Source organism: Hylaeus volcanicus, chromosome 7 (assembly GCF_026283585.1).
Source record: "Hylaeus volcanicus isolate JK05 chromosome 7, UHH_iyHylVolc1.0_haploid, whole genome shotgun sequence".
Classification (NCBI taxonomy): domain Eukaryota; kingdom Metazoa; phylum Arthropoda; class Insecta; order Hymenoptera; family Colletidae; genus Hylaeus; species Hylaeus volcanicus.
In genome coordinates, this window is record NC_071982.1 from 8619210 (window position 1) to 8639473 (window position 20264).

The following is a 20264-nucleotide window of genomic DNA, read 5'->3' on the forward strand; positions in this document are numbered from 1 at the left end:
ATGTTTTAACGCGATAAATCCACTTCTGCCGGTTGCTTTATCCAAAACCCCCAAACAGTAAATTGCGTGCCGTTCGATTCTTCGCTAGGGTTTCGAAACACTTGTATCTTCACGCGAGGTATTTCGCCTGGAAATGAAATATAAGTTTCGTCGGAATTAAAATAATTCACGAAATAAAAAAATGATCTATCGAGATTACCATTTTGTGTAATTTCGTCTTGCAGTTTTTTCATTGTATCGCGTTCGGCGTTCGCAACGATCATCAAAGCGAGGAAGTATATTAAACGTGCGACCATCTGAAAAATAAAAATGCGGAGTTAGCGAATGTAAATACGCGGGAAAATTTACGAAAAGAATATTATAGATGTTAATATCTTACGACTTACCAGTAACTCCATCGCGATCGATCTGTATACAATGACGTTCTCTAACAGAAGGAACCCTTTATGTAGCGATGAATAGTATTTAGAGCATAACCGAACTATCGATCTCGCGGTTTTTAGATACATTCTTGTACGGAGAAAGTCACTAAAAAGTGGCAGTGAAAACTATCTGCGCCTGATAGCTGGCAACCCGCCAGTCGAACTGTAGCTTTGGTTGCCCTCTATCAGGGGCACCTTCTCCGCGTCTAATTGTAATTAAAATAAGTAACAAGAACATCTCGTAAAATTTTGATAATGTATTTTCGTCTTTCATAATTTATATATATATTTATATATACATATATGTATGTATATTTGGAAGCCCATTTTACATCGTTCTGTAACGCCTATACGATGCATATTCAACTACGACACATTAATGAGGTTTCTTTTTTTTTTCTCGAACCGTCACGAGAGCCACGTGATCTCTCCTTCGAGACAGACGTGTTTCTGAACAATGAAAAAATCGCGCAAATGAACGTGATTTATGTAACGGTGACGGTAATTACCTCTCTCACACATTTTTATACAATTATCAGCTACCGACGACACGAATTCAAAAACAAAGTTTGCGAGTGTCCAAAGACTATACAGAACTTCGGCCAGACACTCTGTGTTATTTCTTTTCTCCGATATTATTGCAGTTTGGATTCTATACACGCGCAAGTGTGTCTGACTTTGTCCATCGCTTGTTCCTTTGGTCGACGATTGGAATTAAAATTCGAATTGTACGTCTCGAATAAACGATTATTGTTGTACGTGATGTCGATCTTTTATAAATGACAAGGCAATATTACGTTACATGTAATCATTCGTCTACCTTGATGTTATCCAAGGAGGAAACGATTTCCATGACAAAAGATAAACTGGTTGAAACGATGATTAGCGACGATTTTACTTACACGTTAAATTTGATCATAGCCTTAACAATTAACGCTTAACCCCTATAACTCTCAATATATATGTGTATATATATATTTATGTATATGTATAACGTTTAATATTATTGACAAAGATTTTCGTCGATCAATAGATCGCGTTACGTTAATTAGTATTATTGTTCTGGAAGACATCATTGGAAGACTCGTTTCGTAAACATTATCGTACCTCAATTAAATAACACGTTTCAGCGACTGCGAGATGTTCTTAATATCCTTTTCACCCTTATTTATAAATATATACTTTTATTAGAAACAGACTGTTATGCGTTCGAATAAAATGGCAATATTAATTTTCGCTTTTGTTGCCGGAGGGGAAATAAATAATTAATAGAATAAACAAAACGAATGTTCCGGAGGCCCATAAGTAGTTCCGGTTGCCTCTTACCAGGGACACCTCTTGCGCCTGATAGATGGCAACCCGCCAGTCCAATTGTAGCTCCGGTTGCCTTCTACTAGGGGCACCTTCTCTGCACCTAATACATGCCAACTCGCCGACAACTTGTAGCTCCGGTTGCCGCTTACCAGGGGCCTGATAGCTGGCAATCGGCCAGTCGAACTGTATCTCCGGTTGCCTTCTACCAGGGGCACCGTCTCAGCGTCTAATTGTTGACAACCGGAAAATTGACAACCTATATAGAATAAGTAACAAGAACATCTCGCAGGTCTCACCAAACTACTAAATTTGCTACGATCATATTGGTTAAACTAACGTGTGATCTATGCGACCTGTAGAGGCCTCGGAAGACGTTGGATTATACAACTAATTGTACTCGCCCGTACAGAACTGATTACATCCACGCTGTTCAGGGTTTCTCCTGAAAGCAAATCAGCTTCTCCCGCTCTGTCACTATGTCCACGACAGATAGAAATTACAAGATCCGCAATGCGATTATAAAATCCCGAAACTCGTGTAACAGCAGTTAAACTCGTACGTACAATATTCACCGTGTGGAAGACATCGATACAACTTAAAACTAGCAAGATATTGTCACGTTAACTGCGCGCTAAGTCTAGTTGTTTACCTATGGAAGCCCCTGATGTCGACGATCATTGTCAAAACTTTCGAAAAAACGAAGACGCGCGACAATCCCGAAGCAGAAATGCTCGCGAGTAGATTATCCTCCTACGATCCCTCTCACCCCCCCTTAAATAGACCGTTCTGCTAGATATGTGTGAGTTCTGGTTGAATGTAAATATACAATCTCGAAATGTTCCAACATTCGCGTAGCCCACGTTTTCAACTAGGTATATCGCTGGAACAAACTTAACGTCTAGATAAAGATTTTCGTAGTAGACATCTCGTGGCAAAGTTTGAACGGTTTCGTTCGCGAAAGATCAACGTAAATGGAAAAAAGTAGTCGAGCTGCGCGCGTGTCCGAACATGATACCATTTTCGACGAGAGAGGCAAACGAAAATCGAAAGAGCCGCATCGCGTCAAGTCGTTTAGAAAGGTAGACCGATCTTGAAGGCGTTGATCAGCTCGGTGCCCGAATCGTACACTCCGATCACGCCGAAAAGCACCCCCAGAAAAATAACGAAACAATCGTACGCAACCGCGCCCCACTCCATGGAGTTTCTCTTCAGCTTCAAATGGAAGTAACAAGGCCATATAAACGACAACATCGTTCCAGTAAACGAGCCTATAAAGCCCATTAGAGTACTGAAATGGGGTATGAAAATTGCCATGAGAATAGTGAAGACGATTACGCCTACTCTCCATGCGAGGCCCCAGACTTTGAGCTCGCGGTCCACGGTCCATATCGTTGGGAAGATGGTCTTCGGTCTGCCCCTGAAGAACGTCCTCTCGAGGAGCTCGCAGGCCGCGTAGTACGGCAAAGGGTAGGACAAGACGGCTTTCACGACCAGACAGAAGTTCACCAGGCCTTTGAAGCCGGCCGAATGCAGATTGTTGGTGATTACTTGCTGCGTGTCGTACTGGAACGTCAGGAAACAGATCCAACCGAAGAGGGACTTGAATGCTGCCGCGGCGATGTGGCTCCAATTTAACATCCAGTCGAACTGGGACCGATCGATCAGGTTCCCCTCCAAAGTGGGCAGGAATATCTGCGAGGTGTAGCTGAAGACGATCACGCCCAGGGAAATCGGGAAGTGTTCGAAGTCGAGGGTCCACTTCACCTTGGACCAGCCCCAGTCGCCGATCTCCAGGATGCAATAGCCGACGATGATCGCATTTATAAACAAGTGGGACATCGTGCACCAGAAGCTGAGCACGGAGACGTGCTGTAAGGATTTTAGAAAACCAAGCGGCAGCAGAAATATCCCGATTAGCATCATCCAGCTTCTGGTGTCGATCGCGCCCTCGGGGAACGTCCCGATCATCAGATCGCCACAGAGCACCACATAGAGGATACAGGTCATCAGCAGCTCGATAATCTGGGCGACGTTCACCGCCCTGGCGCCCCACGTGGGCCCGAAGCATTCCTTAGCGATCGCCACGTACGAATCCCGTACTCTCACGCGTTGACCCGTCACGGTGTCCAGCTCGTACAGACACTCGACAAGGATCTTCCCGGTGTAACAGCAGATGTTGGCTACGCCGATCATCGCCGCGATGGCCCAGTAACCGCCTTGCAACACGGCGAACGGCAACGAGACGATGAACATTCCCTGAAACGACCCTGAGTCTTTATCCAAGAAAATTTTAAATACTTTTTAAAAAGTTATCGATATCAATCGAGGTTCTCAAACAGGGTCCTTCGGAGATCGAGGTCAGTTACTTTTTAGGTCGCCTATCTAGAGGTTCCCCGGCGTCTAAAAGCTTCAGTTTACTTTGGTAATATATTTTTGTTTCTATCGACTATTAAATAAAAGAAAATACCTGTATGGCATTCGTGACGTTCCAAGCAGCTTGCCATTCGTTAATTTTCACACCCGTCGCAAACTCGCCGCCACCCTCGTCGTACTCGCTGAACTCGCCGCTGCTGACGCTTCCTGTCCGTACTTTGTCCCTGTAAAAACGAGTCGCCTTAGTAAATACAGAAAAGATTGCACGGTAGAACCTAAGAGTGACTTACCCATTTCGTTGGTAGCTGAAAGAGTCCTCGGCGATGGCCACGTCGTTCTGATCCCGATAAACTTGTTCCCCGTTCATAGTCATCATCTCCGTGTTATCGTGACCTTCGTCGAAGGACTTGAACTGTTGTTGGCCGCTGTGTCCAGGTGCCTGGCGTTGTCCCGTACCACTGCCGCGAATAAGCTCCATGCAGGGGCTGTTCTCTGGCCACTTGGCCTTCAGTGTTTCCCAAGCAACGTTCATCGTTGCTCCCAAGGATGGTATATAGTATCCCCGGAAATTGGCCATTTCTTAATTCGTTGCTTCTGAAAATAGTAAAGAGCACAATTTAGTAACTGTCCGTCGAAAATGTAGAGAAAAAGTCGCAAAGGACCGTTACTATCATTTTATTGATTATCTCATCTCCACTTGGAAATCTTTACTTGGAGCAATCTCGAGTGAACCGTTTCGTAACGATGACGGTTAAAGTGGAACAATTTTGTTAGAATTATTCATAGTATAATGATATTTGTAATGTTACTGGATTAGTATACAAAGCACATGAAACTTGACGATTTAATATTCAAATATAGAATTCGATTGTTTAACGTTTAAATTTGTAATTGGAATTTAAAAAGCAATCGCTTTTAAAGTTATTGAGTACGCGTACAGTCTTAGTAATCTCCGTCTCGGTCTCACAATTAGTCGATCACTTACCGAAACGGAGAACAGAATTCGTCGAGTGCACGGACGTTGGACGACACGGTGTTAGGGCGCAACCTCGAGCGCGAGTCCCGTCTCGTTTAATCGGGCGCAGAACGACGGTTAAATTAACAAAAGACCCCGGCAGTCCTGGAGAACGGAAATATTTGAAAATAAAGGGTCGAGACCGTCTAACTACGTGGGCTACGACACCGCATGGTCGTCTACGGTCTACCCGCGATCGTCGAGTCCCTGATCGCGAGCCCTTAATCGCGACATAGACTGAGGGGGTTGGCGTGTTACAGGGGTTGTGAGATCAGAAGAATATGGCCAGCATCCCTGGAACGCGCAAGCCTCGATCGATGCCGTCCACGAGACATTTCTTGACACGTCAGTGCCGTAATCCACGGTTGGGGCACCCTTAAGTCCAACATATATTAACGTTTCGTACATATAGTTCTACCTCGCATAGTAAAACATCAATTTATCCAAAGATTACCATTCTAAGGTGTCCTAATGACTCTTATATTTCAAATAACGTAACAGTAACATACTTTTATAATATACTATTCAAAGGTACGAATAAACACCAGCGGAGATTTTAATAAATAAAGAAACCAATTTGTTTATTATTTATCTTAGGTACGTTACTCTTCACAGTAATCATTAATAATCGATATTATTAACTATACAATCGTTTGTGTCCCTGCGTTTTTAATGCAAATTATAGTAACGTCCGAACGAGCGTCTCGTCGTTGGTTATATCGTATACAAAATAAACGCTAATGTTTGAATTTCATCATTCTGGTAACGATACAAGGCCGTGATATCACAACGAAAAATTCTCTATAACATCTATATCCTAGATGTACAATACCAATGCACTAATAAGGTAAATACAATATCATGGTTACAGTAGAAGTTACGAATTTACTATTAGAGCATTCTACGATGCAAAGCTTGAATGTGTTACTATGATTTTATAAACTTTTGTTGTAGTTTGAAATCACTTTAAGTATGTTTCTCCAATGGGAACTAAACGTTGTTAAATTGAGTCGGTTTACGTTTCAGTCTTCCGCTTATATGTATGTATGTATATATACGTGTGTGTGTGTGTGCGTGTGTGCGTGTGTTTTTACATTTTTTTTTTTAATGGATACATAAAAACCAGAAAGTATGTAATTTCGAACAATGTTTTAACAATTTGTATATGCAGGAATGACACACAAACATGTATATAGTAAATATACAAACAGCAAAAATGGAAAGTCAAAGGACTGATAATAGGTCACCGATTTTTGGACTAAGATTATAGCTAAATATTCGATTTTTAAATAATACAGTAATATATACCAAATTTTGTACTAGCTAATTGCCCACAAAGTACACAACACCCACAAATTTACATTAAATTGTACGTAGTGATAAACAAAACACATAATAGAATGTCACAAGATTCACAGAAATTGCTTTGAATTTTTTTTTTTATGTTGTTCCACGGTACTGTACAAGTAGTGCGAGTGGCGTTATCGAAGAAGATACTTTTGCTTTATAAATCTAACGATAATCGGTAACACGGTCAGGACACGAGAGTTAAAAATTGATTCATCTACGTAAGAGCATCAATCGTAACTGTAATGTCCACATGGAAATGTTAATTTGTATAAACAGTTATAGGGACGTCGAGTAACCGTTTTACTCGCTGACATCCCTTTGTGTTTGATGGGAATCACTATCCGAAGTTAAACTTTCGATACCACTGTCTTGTTGCGAAATCGTTTCGGAACTCCTAGTCATACACAGTTTATTAGATTTAGTCTCTGTGCGACTGGTTTTAAAATTCTGATCTAGATTCGAGTTTGATGTGGAATGTAACGCGTTAGATTGAGCGGAAACAGGTCTTTGACAAGAATGCAACATTAGTTCTGGTCCTCCGTCGTATGTTTGTAAGAAAAACTGCCAAAGTTCTTCTGGTATTTGTCCGTAATCTGAGCCTACAAATAATTTTCGTATTTATAATATAAACACACATATATATATTAAGAAGTCTGGCGTTATTCTATTGGGAACTTACCCACTTTCAGGATATTCTGACCATTTTTATTTACTATAATAGTATTATTATCTATAGGTCCAGGTGGTTGAGTCTCTTTACCGCGTACAAAGCTTTGCCATTGGCGCAACCAAGCCATAGCCAATCCATAAATAGCGGTAGGATTATCGGTATTATAATTTAATCGTTTAAATACATCCATCTCGTATTGCCTCCTTTTCTGTAACGATTCATACTTTTCTTCGCAGATCGGACACTCGTATAAATGTGTACATGCCGGACCTCCTCCAAATCTATATTAACATTGTTTCGATTAATAACGCGATATGTGATATTAAACTTAATATAATTTAAGTAGTACTTACGTATTGTATAAATATTCCCAAACTGCCTGCGGAATAGGCATACTAAGTTTATCTACAAATTGTGCTCTAACAGGATTAACACCACCATGCGGACAAAGGAAATCGGAGTTGTCTATGGGTCCTGGTTCCGAGAACGTATTAAACCGATTTATCCATTGTCGCGAAACAAAGAAATTTAAATCGGATAATTGCCGAGATGAGATTTCCATCAATTCCATAGTTTTATCTCGTAATTGTAACATTTCTGGTGACCATTTTTTGTAGAATAACACATAAGCCTCGCAATGCTTTACGGTTTCCGGTGAGACCTCCGTAACGCATTGATCATCGAACTCGAACCATTTATTAACTATAGGATTTAACGCGTAACAAGTATAATGACCACCACCAGCCGTCCCGTGATGACAAATCACCGATATCAAATCGTACATGGTTACTTTGGAAACGCATTCTTTGTGCAAATACGGTCGCATATCTAATCCTTCTAACGGAAACGAAACGTAATTTGCTATTTTCGAACTAAACATCAATTCGTGACGAAATCTTTTCAAATGAACACACAGTATCTCTGGTAGTTCTAACACTTTGGAAAATTTAATTCCATTGCGCAGCTTGTTACACTTTTCACAACTATACATATTATCTCCTTTGAGTTCATCCGCGCTGAAAAATGCAGAAAGGCAGTCGTGAAGACTAACAACTGGTCCCCAGAACCAAGATCGCATCCATTGGAGGAACCAGGATAGCCAACCGGATTGATTCGTAACGTATACGACATCCGAGCATGGTCCTGCTTTTTGTGGAGTGAGAGATCCTTGATGTAACATATCAATGTGATCTCTGCTTGGAATGGGTAACGATAAATCTTGAAAAGTTTCTACTCTTGTTGAAATTCTGTCGCAAGTGAGACATTGTACGCTACTTAAAAGTTTACCGTCGAATATATCGCTAATGATACTTCGAGTTTTTATTTGCTTTTTAGTCCTGTACTTAACAGGTGAATTTTGCGTTGATCTTTGCGGCTGAGAAAATGGTTGATCTACGGTCGATTTTTTTATACTTCTATTTGTAAATTTACTTCTCAGTTTTTCTGATTGAGACACGCGGGAATACTTTCTTTTCGTACCACGTTCACCCTCGTCGCTAAGGGAACTCTGTTCGCTTACTCCGGAATCGCAAGTTTCGTATTCAGCATCGGACTGGCTAGAACCATTTCCATCGATTTCAGTTTCATCTTCGTCCGATGACTGTTCCCCGAGTCCTTTTAATCTTAGCGCATTATCACGATCATCCTCAATATGTTCTTTCAATTCTTCGTGCAACTGATCCATAAAACACCTCAAAAATTCTTGGGTATCGTGCTGATGATATCCCCTAAACATCGGATGAACTGTTCGAATACCGGATAATATTCCATGTGGTACAATGTATCCTCTTGTTTTCCTATTCCACATGTCTCGAATAAGGTTTAGGTAGCTTAAGCTTAAACCAGGTTTTCTATCTTTGGACATATAGTTAACCATATGACCGCAATCCAAAAAGAATTGAGTCAAGGGAGGTACATTTGATAAAGCTTGTAGCGCAGCATTCATATAGCACGTATTGCCAATATTTTGAAGACCAACGAGTCCTCTAGGTTTCCCAGAGAAATCTTTACTTTCATCCGAATCCGTACTATCCGGTGAATCTCCAAACTTTTCATTGAATCCATCTTTTTCATAACTAACTCGATTTATAAATTCACCATAAAACCTGTTATTTGCAAAATAAGAAATAGTTTGCTCTTTAAAAATTTGTTAACATTGTTCTTTTTAACACTTATATTTCAAAAAAGCTATATACAATGAATCACATTAATACTTCTAATATATTACTCTACGTGCTAATACTCATCTCAAATATTTTCGCGATGCTAAAATTAGGAGATATTTCCTTTCTTATTAGATATGTGAAAACTATACAAGTTAAATACGAAATACCACAGCATCAGAATATTAATGTAAGTCATTGGTAAGCATTATGAAAGTTGACTTACTTGTCCAATATGAGCCTATTTAGATCATCAGTTCTGCAATCCACGTTACCAGGGGCATCACCCGAATATTTATTACTTTGCGCTTTGATATCAATCTGCGTAGGTGACAACGGCGGCGATGGTATGTGTCTAGTTATAACTTCTCTTTTACAAGCGTAACACCATATACGATTCGTAGAAAGGTTCATATGAGCGCAATGATTAGGAAATTTTTGGTTGTGTACGGTACTATGATCTAAGTGTGTCTCTGCACATCCAACCCAACGACAATCAGGGAACAAGCACAACCATAAATTAGGCCCATCCGTGTTGCACTCACTGCATTTTATAAATCCTTCCTTTTGAGATAAGACTGTCTCGATAAATGTGAGATCACCACGATTGACGATGTGAGGACAGTTCCTCGATATGAGAGGCATTTGGATTTTGGTATTTGTTCCGTCGATTTTTATTGATCTTAGGACGCGAGATCGCGCGTATACTTTAATTTCTTACATTCGTCTAAAATTTGGTTTGCACGCGACTTGTCCGATGTTACAATCATTTCCTAACCTGATTGAGACATGTCGTTCTTGATAATTGAACATTATCCACGAAAACGATTGTCATTGGAGATAGTTGTGTTGAAAAAATTAACTATTGCAATCGGATAACCAACGTGAGAAAAAATATAGAAGTTGGTATACATGTTACAATCGATAATCGATTGAAATTTACACTCCGTTTGCTCAGAAGATGGAAACGAGGTAAACAAAGTCACCTGACTGTGACAGGTGGCGACAGGGTTGAATAGCATGTAGGGATGTGCTTCGCCAGATTAAATTCCCCACACTTTTATTCGCGGCAACTAACATACGCGATTCGATAGAACAAAAGAAGAAATAAACTCAACGCGGTTCGTTATAACAAAACGTAATTGGATATAAAAATACTGACACCGTCGTTGACATACGTTGCATGTCGCAACTCGTGGTCCGATTGGTCGGGGTTTTCTGTTAATAATTCGACACAATTAAACTTATTAGTAAACGAGTCAGAGTGTTAAACTTGCAGGTCAAGAATAATTGAATGGCGAACTAACTGTTTACAGCTTGTTTATCCAAAGTATTTTTCTTATTAAAAGGTCGAAGCTTGCGTAGACGTCAGCGAGTGGTACTACAGAATGTTTCAGAAGAACTTGAAATTGCGAACGAATATAGTAGTCGGCACGGTACCGCTCCAAAATTACGAGACCCCTCAAAAAACAGACGACGTTACAGAGGCTTTTTCATCTCATCCACCGTGCACCAGGTCCGTCGAAGAATACACCAACGACATAGCAACATCGAAAAACATCGACAGAGAGCGTACTCCGAAGTCAGGTTTGTCTTGTACGTATACGTGCGTTACAAAATACACTGTTCCGGTATACAGGGTGTCCCAAAAATATTGTAACACCTTGAAAGGGGTGGTTCGGGAGGTGATTTGAAACAACTTTTTCCTTAGCGAAAATGTTGTCCGAGGCTTCGTTAAGGAGATATTAACAGAAAACTCCGACCAATCAGAGCGCGTAGCCTACGCCACTGCGGGTGCTCCATTGGGATACTCGCGCTCCGATTGGTCGGGGTTTTCTGTTAATATCTCCTCAACGAAGCCTCGGACAACATTTTCGCTACGGAAAAAGTTGTTTCAAATCACCTCCTGAACCACCCTTTTCAAGATGTTACAACATGTTTGGGACACCCTGTATTAATTATGGTTACTTACTGAGTGCACGTGTTTACAATATTATTCCATTCAAGAATATACATAGGTGCTTCTGAACAGTGTTAGAAAATCTTTTGTTATGGGAAGTTTCGTTCGAACTACATTTGCAACTATTTGGGTGTAATACAAGAAATGTCTATTCTAGTTTGAAAAACAAACATCGATAGTTTATTAATACAGGATGGAGCATTTAAATGGGAACACCCGAATGTCTCTATTATTTCTAGTTCTATGAAAAGAATCTATAGGACACAGTTACACTGTTTGAAGAGGTGTATACAATAATGGGACCATTTTTCGCTCATGGTTATATTTTAAAGAGATTTCAAGATTTTTCATTATACATAGTAGTATAATCTTGTTGCTGATCACAAGATGAATTCAAATATGTAAATATTTTGACTTCCAGAGGACCTTGTGAGGAGTTATTCTTACAAAATCATTGAGATTTATACTGAAAATAGCTCCGTTGTTTTTAATGATATGAAGACATGCCTTAAAAGGAAGATATTTAGTTTGGAGTGTGTATGTGTGTGTGCGTGCGTGGGTGCGTGCGTGCGTGCGTGCGTGTATTAGACAATGTATTATACATATTAAAATTTGTATTTTGATCAGTTACAATATTACAACAATGCAAGTAATTCATACCATTTAAAAAAATTCCAGTGACCGGAAAATCTCTTTAAAAAATGACTTTGAAGAAAAAATAGCCCCATCATTACATCCACCCGTTAAACAGTGTAACCTTATCCCGTAGTTTTTTTTATAGAACAATAAATAACGGAGATATTCGGGTTTTCCTATTTAAATGCTCCATCCTGTATAATAACTTCGTAAACCATAGTTAAAATACAAAATTGTCAAGATTATGGGTGTCTTTCGTACATTTATTCACGTTTTTATTGTTCATTTCTTTACCTATTTAAATGAATTGTAAAATGATCGGCGGATTAGCGCTTCGGCGCTATTATCGGAAACACTTGAACAAATTAACTAACAAATGATAAACAATGCTTGGAAAATAATTCAACACTTCGGATAAAATATTTAACTGAAATAATATTACATATTGTATAACTCCCACGGTTCAGATCAGATTTGAGTGCAATTTAATTTAATAACAAATTATAAACAATGCATAGAATAGTTAAGTATTTAAAATGAAAAATTTAACTAAAATAATATTGTATGTCAGCCCAAGCTAAAGGAATTGATTATTCATGGAATCGACAATTAAGAAAATCGAACAATCTATACTTTATTCTCTAAAAAGCTGAAAATACCTCAATTATTTATTCAAATACGTTTTTCGACAATTATTGATTGTTTTTGAAAGTACTTTGAATATTACATATTACCACTAGAACCGTAGAAAATACTATATATTATAACAGTACCTCACATATTGTTCGAAAATTGAGACTGTTAATTATCATTAAGTAATGCGCTGATAGAAAAATTTGTTCTTTTTGTGATCAAAAATTCGAGAGCAATTTGCAGTTGAAAAGATTCCCTTAGCGCACTACTTAATTGCTACAAATAACGTCGCGAGTTTTGTTCTTGTGGTTACATCTATTTCCCAAGGGATGTTTACCTGAACTGACAAAAATAAACTTTACATTTTTTCCAGCAGTGCCGCTTTACGAGAGAAGTCAGATATATCGATCCTCGAAACCGGACAGAGACGATCCCACGGGGGATGAAGGGGACAGCGACGGAGAGGTCAAACCATATTCGCCAATGTATCGCGTGTACAAGTTCCAATCGTCTGAAAAACACGGATAAATAGACACGTACATTGTTGGCTATATATAAACACAGAAGAGCCTCGCTTAATTATTCGTTCGACTTGATGTTCGTTAGCGATGTTTGTAACAGATCCACAAAATCGATTGGAAATCGTCGAGAAAGAAACAGGGAAAGGTTGTTAATGTTGCCTCCAGAAATTTTATATATTCACGTACACGTATCTGTGTGGTTAAATTGCGTCCCATTCTCATCCCTATCGGTCGACTATAGATGCCTTCAATTTTGCCTTTGTCTCTTAATTTCTTACGCAGAAAAAAAAACTTGGAAGGATCACTAAAGTGAAAGAAACACTGCGAGCGAGATATTAAAATCCGTTTGGGACCAACCTGTGCTGCTAATTAAATTCCGTAATTACACGAGCAACTTGGGAGGAAAGTTATTCTATAATAATTGTTCGGTCCGTGTTATCTCCGATACCATCGGAGCAAATTTTTGCGAAACATGTAACAACATGTACTGCTTTAATGTTCAATAAAAATGTTTCCTCGCAACTTTGACTTGAATTACATTTCACCTTGTTTTTTTTTTGTCCTGATCAAATAATTGTGAAACCGAACAGAGGAAGAAGGTGACCCTTAGTAGACGCGAGTGAGTAAAGAAAGGGTAAATATGCCGAATAGTGGACCCCGCCCCTACGACCTTGATATATGTTGTCAAGGGCATCTTCCTAAGTAACTTTTTCCAATAACTTAACCGTCGCTCACTGCTTATTATAAAATAATTTTCGGAAAAAAAATATAACCGACTTCGAAAAAATATTAAAATTACGCTAAAAAGTATGAAATAATTTCTATTTCATTTATACACTGACCCGCGATACTTAGTGGACAGTTCTTCAAAACGTCGTAACTATAGGAGTTTTCAACCGATTTTCGTGAAACTTCGTTAGGAGTAGTTTTGAAATGTCCTCTGGGTGTGTGCAAAGTTGCATTGACGAGGGTTGATGAGAAGGGGTTCATTCACCGCCCTAAATGGGAGGGGGTAGAAAAACCGCCGCTTTGAAACAGGCCAGGGGTGACGGAAGGGGTTGAAAAATTCAAAAAAACCTTTGGGGCGACTCTCCTTGATGCCCTCTACAAAATGCACCCCTTGAAATCGCTCTCGGACAAACCTACCCCTCACAACCCCCAACCCTCTCTGAAATCCACAATTTTTGGACGACGGTCTCGATTTTGGACTCAATGCATTCTTTGAACTCCCCTGATCCAAAAAATGCCATCACCCATACCGTGCACCCCATAGGCACCCCTTGGGAGGGCGGAATAGGTCACTACTTTTCAACCCCCTTCGTGAAAGGGCACTTCCACACATTAGAGGGTGATGAAATTCACCAGGTTTGTTGTCCCTATACTAAGGTTCAATGCCGAAAAGATCCCGTTTCGAAAGCTGGCCCTGGAGCTGAACGGGCGCGGCCCAAAGTTAGGTGCTACGAGCCGGAAGGGGCGGCTGCGTAACCGGGGCTTTCTATTGGAATATGGTTTTTTTGTTAATGGCTTGACCAGTGTTGTTAGGTAACACTGGGTGCCTTGAGGAAGTAAACGCGGAGACGAACCTACGTATGGCTAACGTAGGGAGCTCCAGGAGGTTGGTTGTCGAGGACGAACCCACGTATGGCTAACGTGGGGAGCCTCAGGAAGGTAGAGACGCGAGGACGAACCTACGTATGGTTAACGTAGGGAGCCTCAGGAAGGTGATATGTAGACGAACCCACGTATGGCTAACGTGGGGAGCTGCAGAAAATGTTAGTATTAGGTCTCGTAACAGTTTTTGATGTACCTCGAGCGGCAAAGGTACACCTTTGTGGGTACTGGACTTGGTATTATAATTGATCAACACTAATTAAAAATGATAATATATATTCTAATATGCACCGGGACATACAATTGTTATAAGAGTAATTGTCGCGGTGTACTAATGGTAAGCTAATGTTACAAATTTGAACTAAGTTGAAAATATAGTTTCGATTCCACGAAGCTAGAATCTAATCCTTCTCGGTTTTCACGAACGCGAGCAAACGGGGGACGACTACAACGATAAAATAAATGCCTAACAGTAGACTACGTACTGTATGGTTAAAATTTGCTCGAAGGGGACTTGAACCCGATCTCACTAAAGCAACTTTCATTGTTGCCAGATGATCGAAAACGGTCGGAAGGTGACACCAACGGACTCCTTTGACCCAAGGTCCAGACTGAATTCCTGCGAAAGGAAGTAGCATACCTTGGACACATTATTTCTGAAAAAGGGGTAAGACCCGATCCTAGAAAATTAAAAGCTGTCAGTAATTTTCCTACACCAACTACTCAGAAGAATATCCAACAATTCTTAGGACTCGCAGGATATTACCGAAGATTTATTGAAAATTTCACCACAAAAGCAAAACCCCTGATCAATTTATTGGGCAAAGGAATTAAATTCGAATGGACAGAAAAACAAGATCAAAGCTTCAAAACACTACGCTCCGAACTTTGTCGGCAACCAATTTTACAGTATCCAGATTTCAGTAAACCTTTCATCGTTACGACAGACGCATCCGAATATGCTATAGGCGCCGTGCTTAGTCAAGGTGGAATAGGAAACGACCTTCCGATTGCCTATGCATCCCATAGTTTAAATAAACCAGAACGAAACTATTCGGCTACGGGAAAAGAATGTTTGGCAATGGTTTATGCCGTAAAGTACTTCAGACCTTATATTTATGGGAAACAGTTCACCCTCGTCACAGACCACCGACTGTTAGTCTGGTTACACTCAGTCAAGGATCCAACCTCAAGACTCATCAAATGGAAGTTGAGACCTTCGGAATACAAATACCAGGTCGTCCATAAGAGCGGGAAGACGAACAAAAATGCAACCAAGTAACTTCCATAGGAAAATTACTTCTGGACATCGAAGCAATAGAGAAACAGAATCTTCTATCAAAACAATCCAGGAAAGGTCAAGTAATAACGTCAAATAATGAACAATATAAAACATTCAGCATAGTAATTAGACGGACTAAAAAACCTTATACCCATTCTCGAACAAAACCATGTTAAATCATTCCGAATATCAGCAACAGGAGATTTTAACGATTTACAACCCGACGAATTCTACAATATATTGAAGGAAGTCTTCTCAGAAACAGATTACCAAATAACCTTATGCCAATGCCTCATCACCACACCATCCACAGAAGATAAAATTAATATAATTCGTGAAGCTCATGACAGTTTAATTGGAGGACACAAAGGAGTCACGAAGACTTACAAACGCATCCGTTCAAAATTTCATTGGCCTAACATGCGTAATGAAATCCAAGATTACATCAGAACTTGCCAAAGCTGTCAATAACAGAAATTAGTACGTCCAAAAACTCGCCAACCGACGCTAATTACCGATACACCATTGCAGCCATTTGATAAAATATCTTTAGATACAGTTGGACCTTTACCGATTACACCCAGTGGCAATAGATATATTCTCACCATGCAGGATAATCTAACAACATATTGTCTAGCTGTAGCAATACCAAATATTCGAGCTACCACCATAGCAGACGCTTTCGCTAGACATTTTATCGCAATATACGGGACACCCCGTGCAATATTAACACATAAGGGAACCAGTTTCATCGGCAACTTAATGACAAATCTGGCTGAAATATTCAAAATTAAACAAATTACAACTTCTGGATACAGACCTCAAACCAATGGATCGTTAGAACGCAGTCACACAGTACTCACAATACCTCAAACACTATATGGGTAATTACGAAGATTGGGATCTGCTAATTCCATTCACAATGTTTTCATACAATACCTCCGTCCATGAAGCAACAAATTTCACTCCATATGAGCTAATTTTTGGAAAACTAGCTCGGGAATCTAGCTCATTCCCATCAGGCGATAATTTAAAATCATATGGCGATTACCTAACAGAATTAATAACTCACATAATTTCCAATAATTTGAATAAAGCAAAAATTCGCTCAAAGGATTATTACGACAGACATTCAAGACCCATGACATTTAACGTAGGCGACTATGTTTATGCACTCAAAGAACCACGTACTTATTAATTTGACCCACACTATGTTGGACCATACAAAATAATAGACGTGACAGACTTAAACAATGTGGTATTGCAAACACAAAACAAAATAATAACTAAACATCAGGACAAATTAAAACTTGCTCATGCTTCACCTTATGCAGGGATCGATCAAAATGCTTATCTGGACACTACTGTTACCGCTGGTAGCTAGCCAACTACTCGATAACACGTCGATAATACCACTGGAACAACATACTGGACTTTTCTATGAAAAACTATCCGACATCAAACTTTATCACTCACAATGGCGACTGGTAACATCCCTAGATGTCAAAAAATACCTCACTCACGCACCGCCTGTAAAGGAACATATTTCAATAATGAATCAACTTTGCGATCGTCATGACGGAGTCAATTGCCTCAGCAAAGAAATAGGACCCCGGTTGATCAAAAAGGCAGAAAATACAGTTCAATACAGCAACTTAATACGAGCCGCAATTGGTGATACTCAACTTGTCAAATCAAAATCATTACGACGCGGCGCATCATTCTGTTTCATCGGCACCGTTAGCAAAACGCTATTCGGAACCTTATCAGAAGAAGACGCAGAGAATTACAACCAGGAATTAAACAGAATATATAAAGATCAGCAAGAGATGGCAGAAATAGTATCAAAACAGACACATGTCATCAGAGGAGAATTCTCCCTTGTTCACAACAGGCTAACTAATTTAACGAAAGGAGTATACCAGTTGATGGAAGCTACTGCAGAACATTCACACATCTTGGGGGATTTCGGGCAAGAACGCACCGTCAGCGAGATGTGCAGCTTCCCCCCGCGTTTCTGTGGCCTGCCATGGCGAGCCATTAAAATAAACATCCGAGGCATCAAACCTCGGCCAGGAGCACCGAGGAACGTGGCAGCCACCGTTATGGAAAACAGGAGAAGACGGATCACAAACCTCGGCACAAACAGGGATGGACTTGTGGCGGACCTCCTACTTGACCGTCAACCAGGACAACCACCCGTTCACATGGCGGAACATTGGCTGACCTTGGCCTACGCAATGCCAGACATCACCCCTTTCGACCACTGACGACGTTACATATGAGATAAGTACACGAAACAACACTACACTACACCCGACACTATCACACATACGTAACAGCTCGCTTCTAAGGTGAAAGCATCACGCGAACCGTGATGTTTCATCTTGGGGGGGAGATGTTACGTATACAGAAACTCTCCGTTTTTAGAAGCTCGCGTTCATTAATTTTATTTTATCTACCCTTCTGGAATTTGGAGCTCGGTCTCACTGGAGTGCATCCTGCAGCTGCATCCTCTTAATATCATCTTTGACTCGCGTTGCGTGGGATACTTTCTAATCTACCCTTTTCCCAGGGCACACAGCTGTCGACCTCAGAGCAACGAAAATCCTAACCATCAAATTTCCTAATATGGAAATCACTGGCGGTTCCCCACCAACATTTAGAGGTATATAAACCCACGATTTTCGTTGCTCGGGGGCTAGTACGAAAGAGTTACTCGTTAGAGACACATCGATCGTCTGTAGAGTAGCACTCTAGTGAGATCGGGCTTCAGTTCCTTTCGATTATCGTTACCATATAGATCCGCGAAGACGGTTTTAAAATCTATTACGGCCATAAAAGTACTCTCGACCCCCGCATCGCCAGTGCGTCAACACCGCGTAACACTTAGGTAATTTTAACTTCATATACTAACCGCGACAACACGACACTGCACACTTGTAATTAGTATAGGTATTTTTGAATATATACTCTTTGTGTAAACTTAAAAGTCTGTAAGATCAATCATCAAACCTTTACTTTGAAATCACCAATCCTAGCCAGTGTAACGATCCCACAACATAATAACTTTACCGCTCGAGTTATTATTCTATTAAATTAACAAGTTGCGAGGCTTTATTAACGACGCGTGTTACATTTTAACGATACGATTTAGTCATTGTGTACTCCACCCGAACTCCTAAACTTAACCTATCCTGCGGTTACCCTTTACTGGGAGATACCGATTCCTGCAGCTACCTGACTTCGCGTCAGAGGCGTCTGCATTATCTAATCTATCCTCAAATCTTCGGCTCCATTGATACATACTAATTAATCGTATCGGTGCAATTCTCGAATCCTCCCCACTCGCAGGGCTCACACGCGCCTCGCTATCGCCCTGGCTCGTAACATTGCTTTCAAGGGGGTCGAGGGGGCGTAGCCCCCCTCTTCACAAGGGTCTGGGAGGCCACGCCCCCCAGCAAGCGTATAGTTTTGAGACGCATGTTTTTTAAATTTTGTAAAAGGTTTTCAGCTGAAAGCATGCGTCTTGAAACCGTACGCTTGCTGGGGAGCTGGGTCCCCCAGACCCCCTGCCGAGCGGCCTGGACACCGACCGAAGGTAAGTGTCAAGGTAAGTACCCAGTTCAGAAGAACATCAGCTCCATCGAGGTTTTCACTCGAAACGGGGTTAATTCCAAGGAGCATGGAGACTCCGAGGTCATTCCCCTGGATCAAGCGGAATCCATACTGTAGGAGTTTGATATATAATATGAGGGTAAGTGTGTGAGTGTATCCGTGTATGCAATGGTTGCGTGGGAACGCGGTGTGATTTGTTATTTATAATAATTTGGAGTTCAGTTCGGTCGAGACAGTTGTAAAAGTCAGACAATAAATAATTAGTTGTCAACCTGTAATACGTTTTAAAGTCATTAGATTCCTACAATACCAGCCTTTGCCCCCCGGACCAGGATGACCAACTGCTACGCCAAAACAGCGTGCGGGATGAGAACTGAATGTCGTGCGCCCGTACACGGAGTCGCCCGGCTATCGCCTCCACAAGCGTCAGGTTTCCCGCATACTTGCGGACCTTGTGCTTATGGGTGTCGTGAGGCAGGCTCGTTGGACAGACACCCCGCACGACATCTGGTGGCCATGCCTTGCCGCCGCACTCCCCGAGATGTTCGGATGCGCGTGGGGAGCGCGTTGATGCTGACGTGTACATACTGGACAAAGTCCCGGACGGGAATAAAGAAAGCTCTCTGTAAACCGACAAAATCTGGCCCGAAATATGGGTTTGCTTTGCCCACAGATTTTGTCCTTATATGAGCATATT

General features: G+C 40.7%; 3 protein-coding genes across 6 annotated transcripts; 1 reads left to right on the top strand and 2 right to left on the bottom strand.

Annotated features, from left to right (window-relative positions):
- Nucleotides 1-664: 664 nt before the first annotated feature.
- Nucleotides 665-6027, bottom strand: LOC128879600 (vesicular inhibitory amino acid transporter). Its single transcript, XM_054128908.1, has 4 exons — nt 5095-6027; nt 4400-4703; nt 4204-4333; nt 665-3992 (listed from the first exon to the last, which is right to left on the bottom strand). The coding sequence occupies exons 2-4, from the start codon at nt 4684-4686 to the stop codon at nt 2808-2810; spliced, it is 1602 nt and encodes a 533-aa protein (XP_053984883.1). The 5' UTR covers nt 4687-4703; nt 5095-6027; the 3' UTR covers nt 665-2807.
- A 150-nt stretch (nt 6028-6177) lies between these two features.
- Nucleotides 6178-10110, bottom strand: LOC128879599 (ubiquitin carboxyl-terminal hydrolase 20). Its single transcript, XM_054128907.1, has 4 exons — nt 9533-10110; nt 7498-9249; nt 7154-7425; nt 6178-7073 (listed from the first exon to the last, which is right to left on the bottom strand). The coding sequence occupies exons 1-4, from the start codon at nt 9949-9951 to the stop codon at nt 6775-6777; spliced, it is 2742 nt and encodes a 913-aa protein (XP_053984882.1). The 5' UTR covers nt 9952-10110; the 3' UTR covers nt 6178-6774.
- Nucleotides 10111-10281: 171 nt separating this feature from the next.
- Nucleotides 10282-13565, top strand: LOC128879601 (uncharacterized). Of its 4 annotated transcripts, XR_008457665.1 has the most exons (3): nt 10282-10902; nt 12912-13201; nt 13339-13565. XR_008457665.1 is itself a non-coding variant. In XM_054128909.1 (2 exons), exons 1-2 carry the CDS (start codon nt 10695-10697, stop codon nt 13061-13063), a joined length of 354 nt encoding a protein of 117 aa, XP_053984884.1. In that variant the 5' UTR covers nt 10282-10694; the 3' UTR covers nt 13064-13565. The 4 variants fall into 4 exon arrangements, 1 of the variants encoding a protein (XP_053984884.1); XR_008457664.1 differs by having other exon boundaries at nt 12909-13565; XR_008457666.1 differs by having other exon boundaries at nt 10282-10893; nt 12912-13565.
- Nucleotides 13566-20264: the final 6699 nt, after the last annotated feature.

Coding starts and splice junctions, on each gene's coding strand:
- LOC128879600 (XM_054128908.1), bottom strand. CDS start 4,686: ATGGCCAATTTCCGGGGATACTATATACCATCCTTGGGAGCAACGATG. Junction 4,334..4,399: donor TTCAGCTACCAACGAAATGG/GTAAGTCACTCT, acceptor TCGTTTTTACAG/GGACAAAGTACGGACAGGAA. Junction 3,993..4,203: donor ACGTCACGAATGCCATACAG/GTATTTTCTTTT, acceptor GGGTCGTTTCAG/GGAATGTTCATCGTCTCGTT.
- LOC128879599 (XM_054128907.1), bottom strand. CDS start 9,951: ATGCCTCTCATATCGAGGAACTGTCCTCACATCGTCAATCGTGGTGAT. Junction 7,426..7,497: donor TGGGAATATTTATACAATAC/GTAAGTACTACT, acceptor ATGTTAATATAG/ATTTGGAGGAGGTCCGGCAT. Junction 7,074..7,153: donor TCAGAATATCCTGAAAGTGG/GTAAGTTCCCAA, acceptor AATTATTTGTAG/GCTCAGATTACGGACAAATA.
- LOC128879601 (XM_054128909.1), top strand. CDS start 10,695: ATGTTTCAGAAGAACTTGAAATTGCGAACGAATATAGTAGTCGGCACG. Junction 10,894..12,908: donor AGAGCGTACTCCGAAGTCAG/GTTTGTCTTGTA, acceptor CATTTTTTCCAG/CAGTGCCGCTTTACGAGAGA.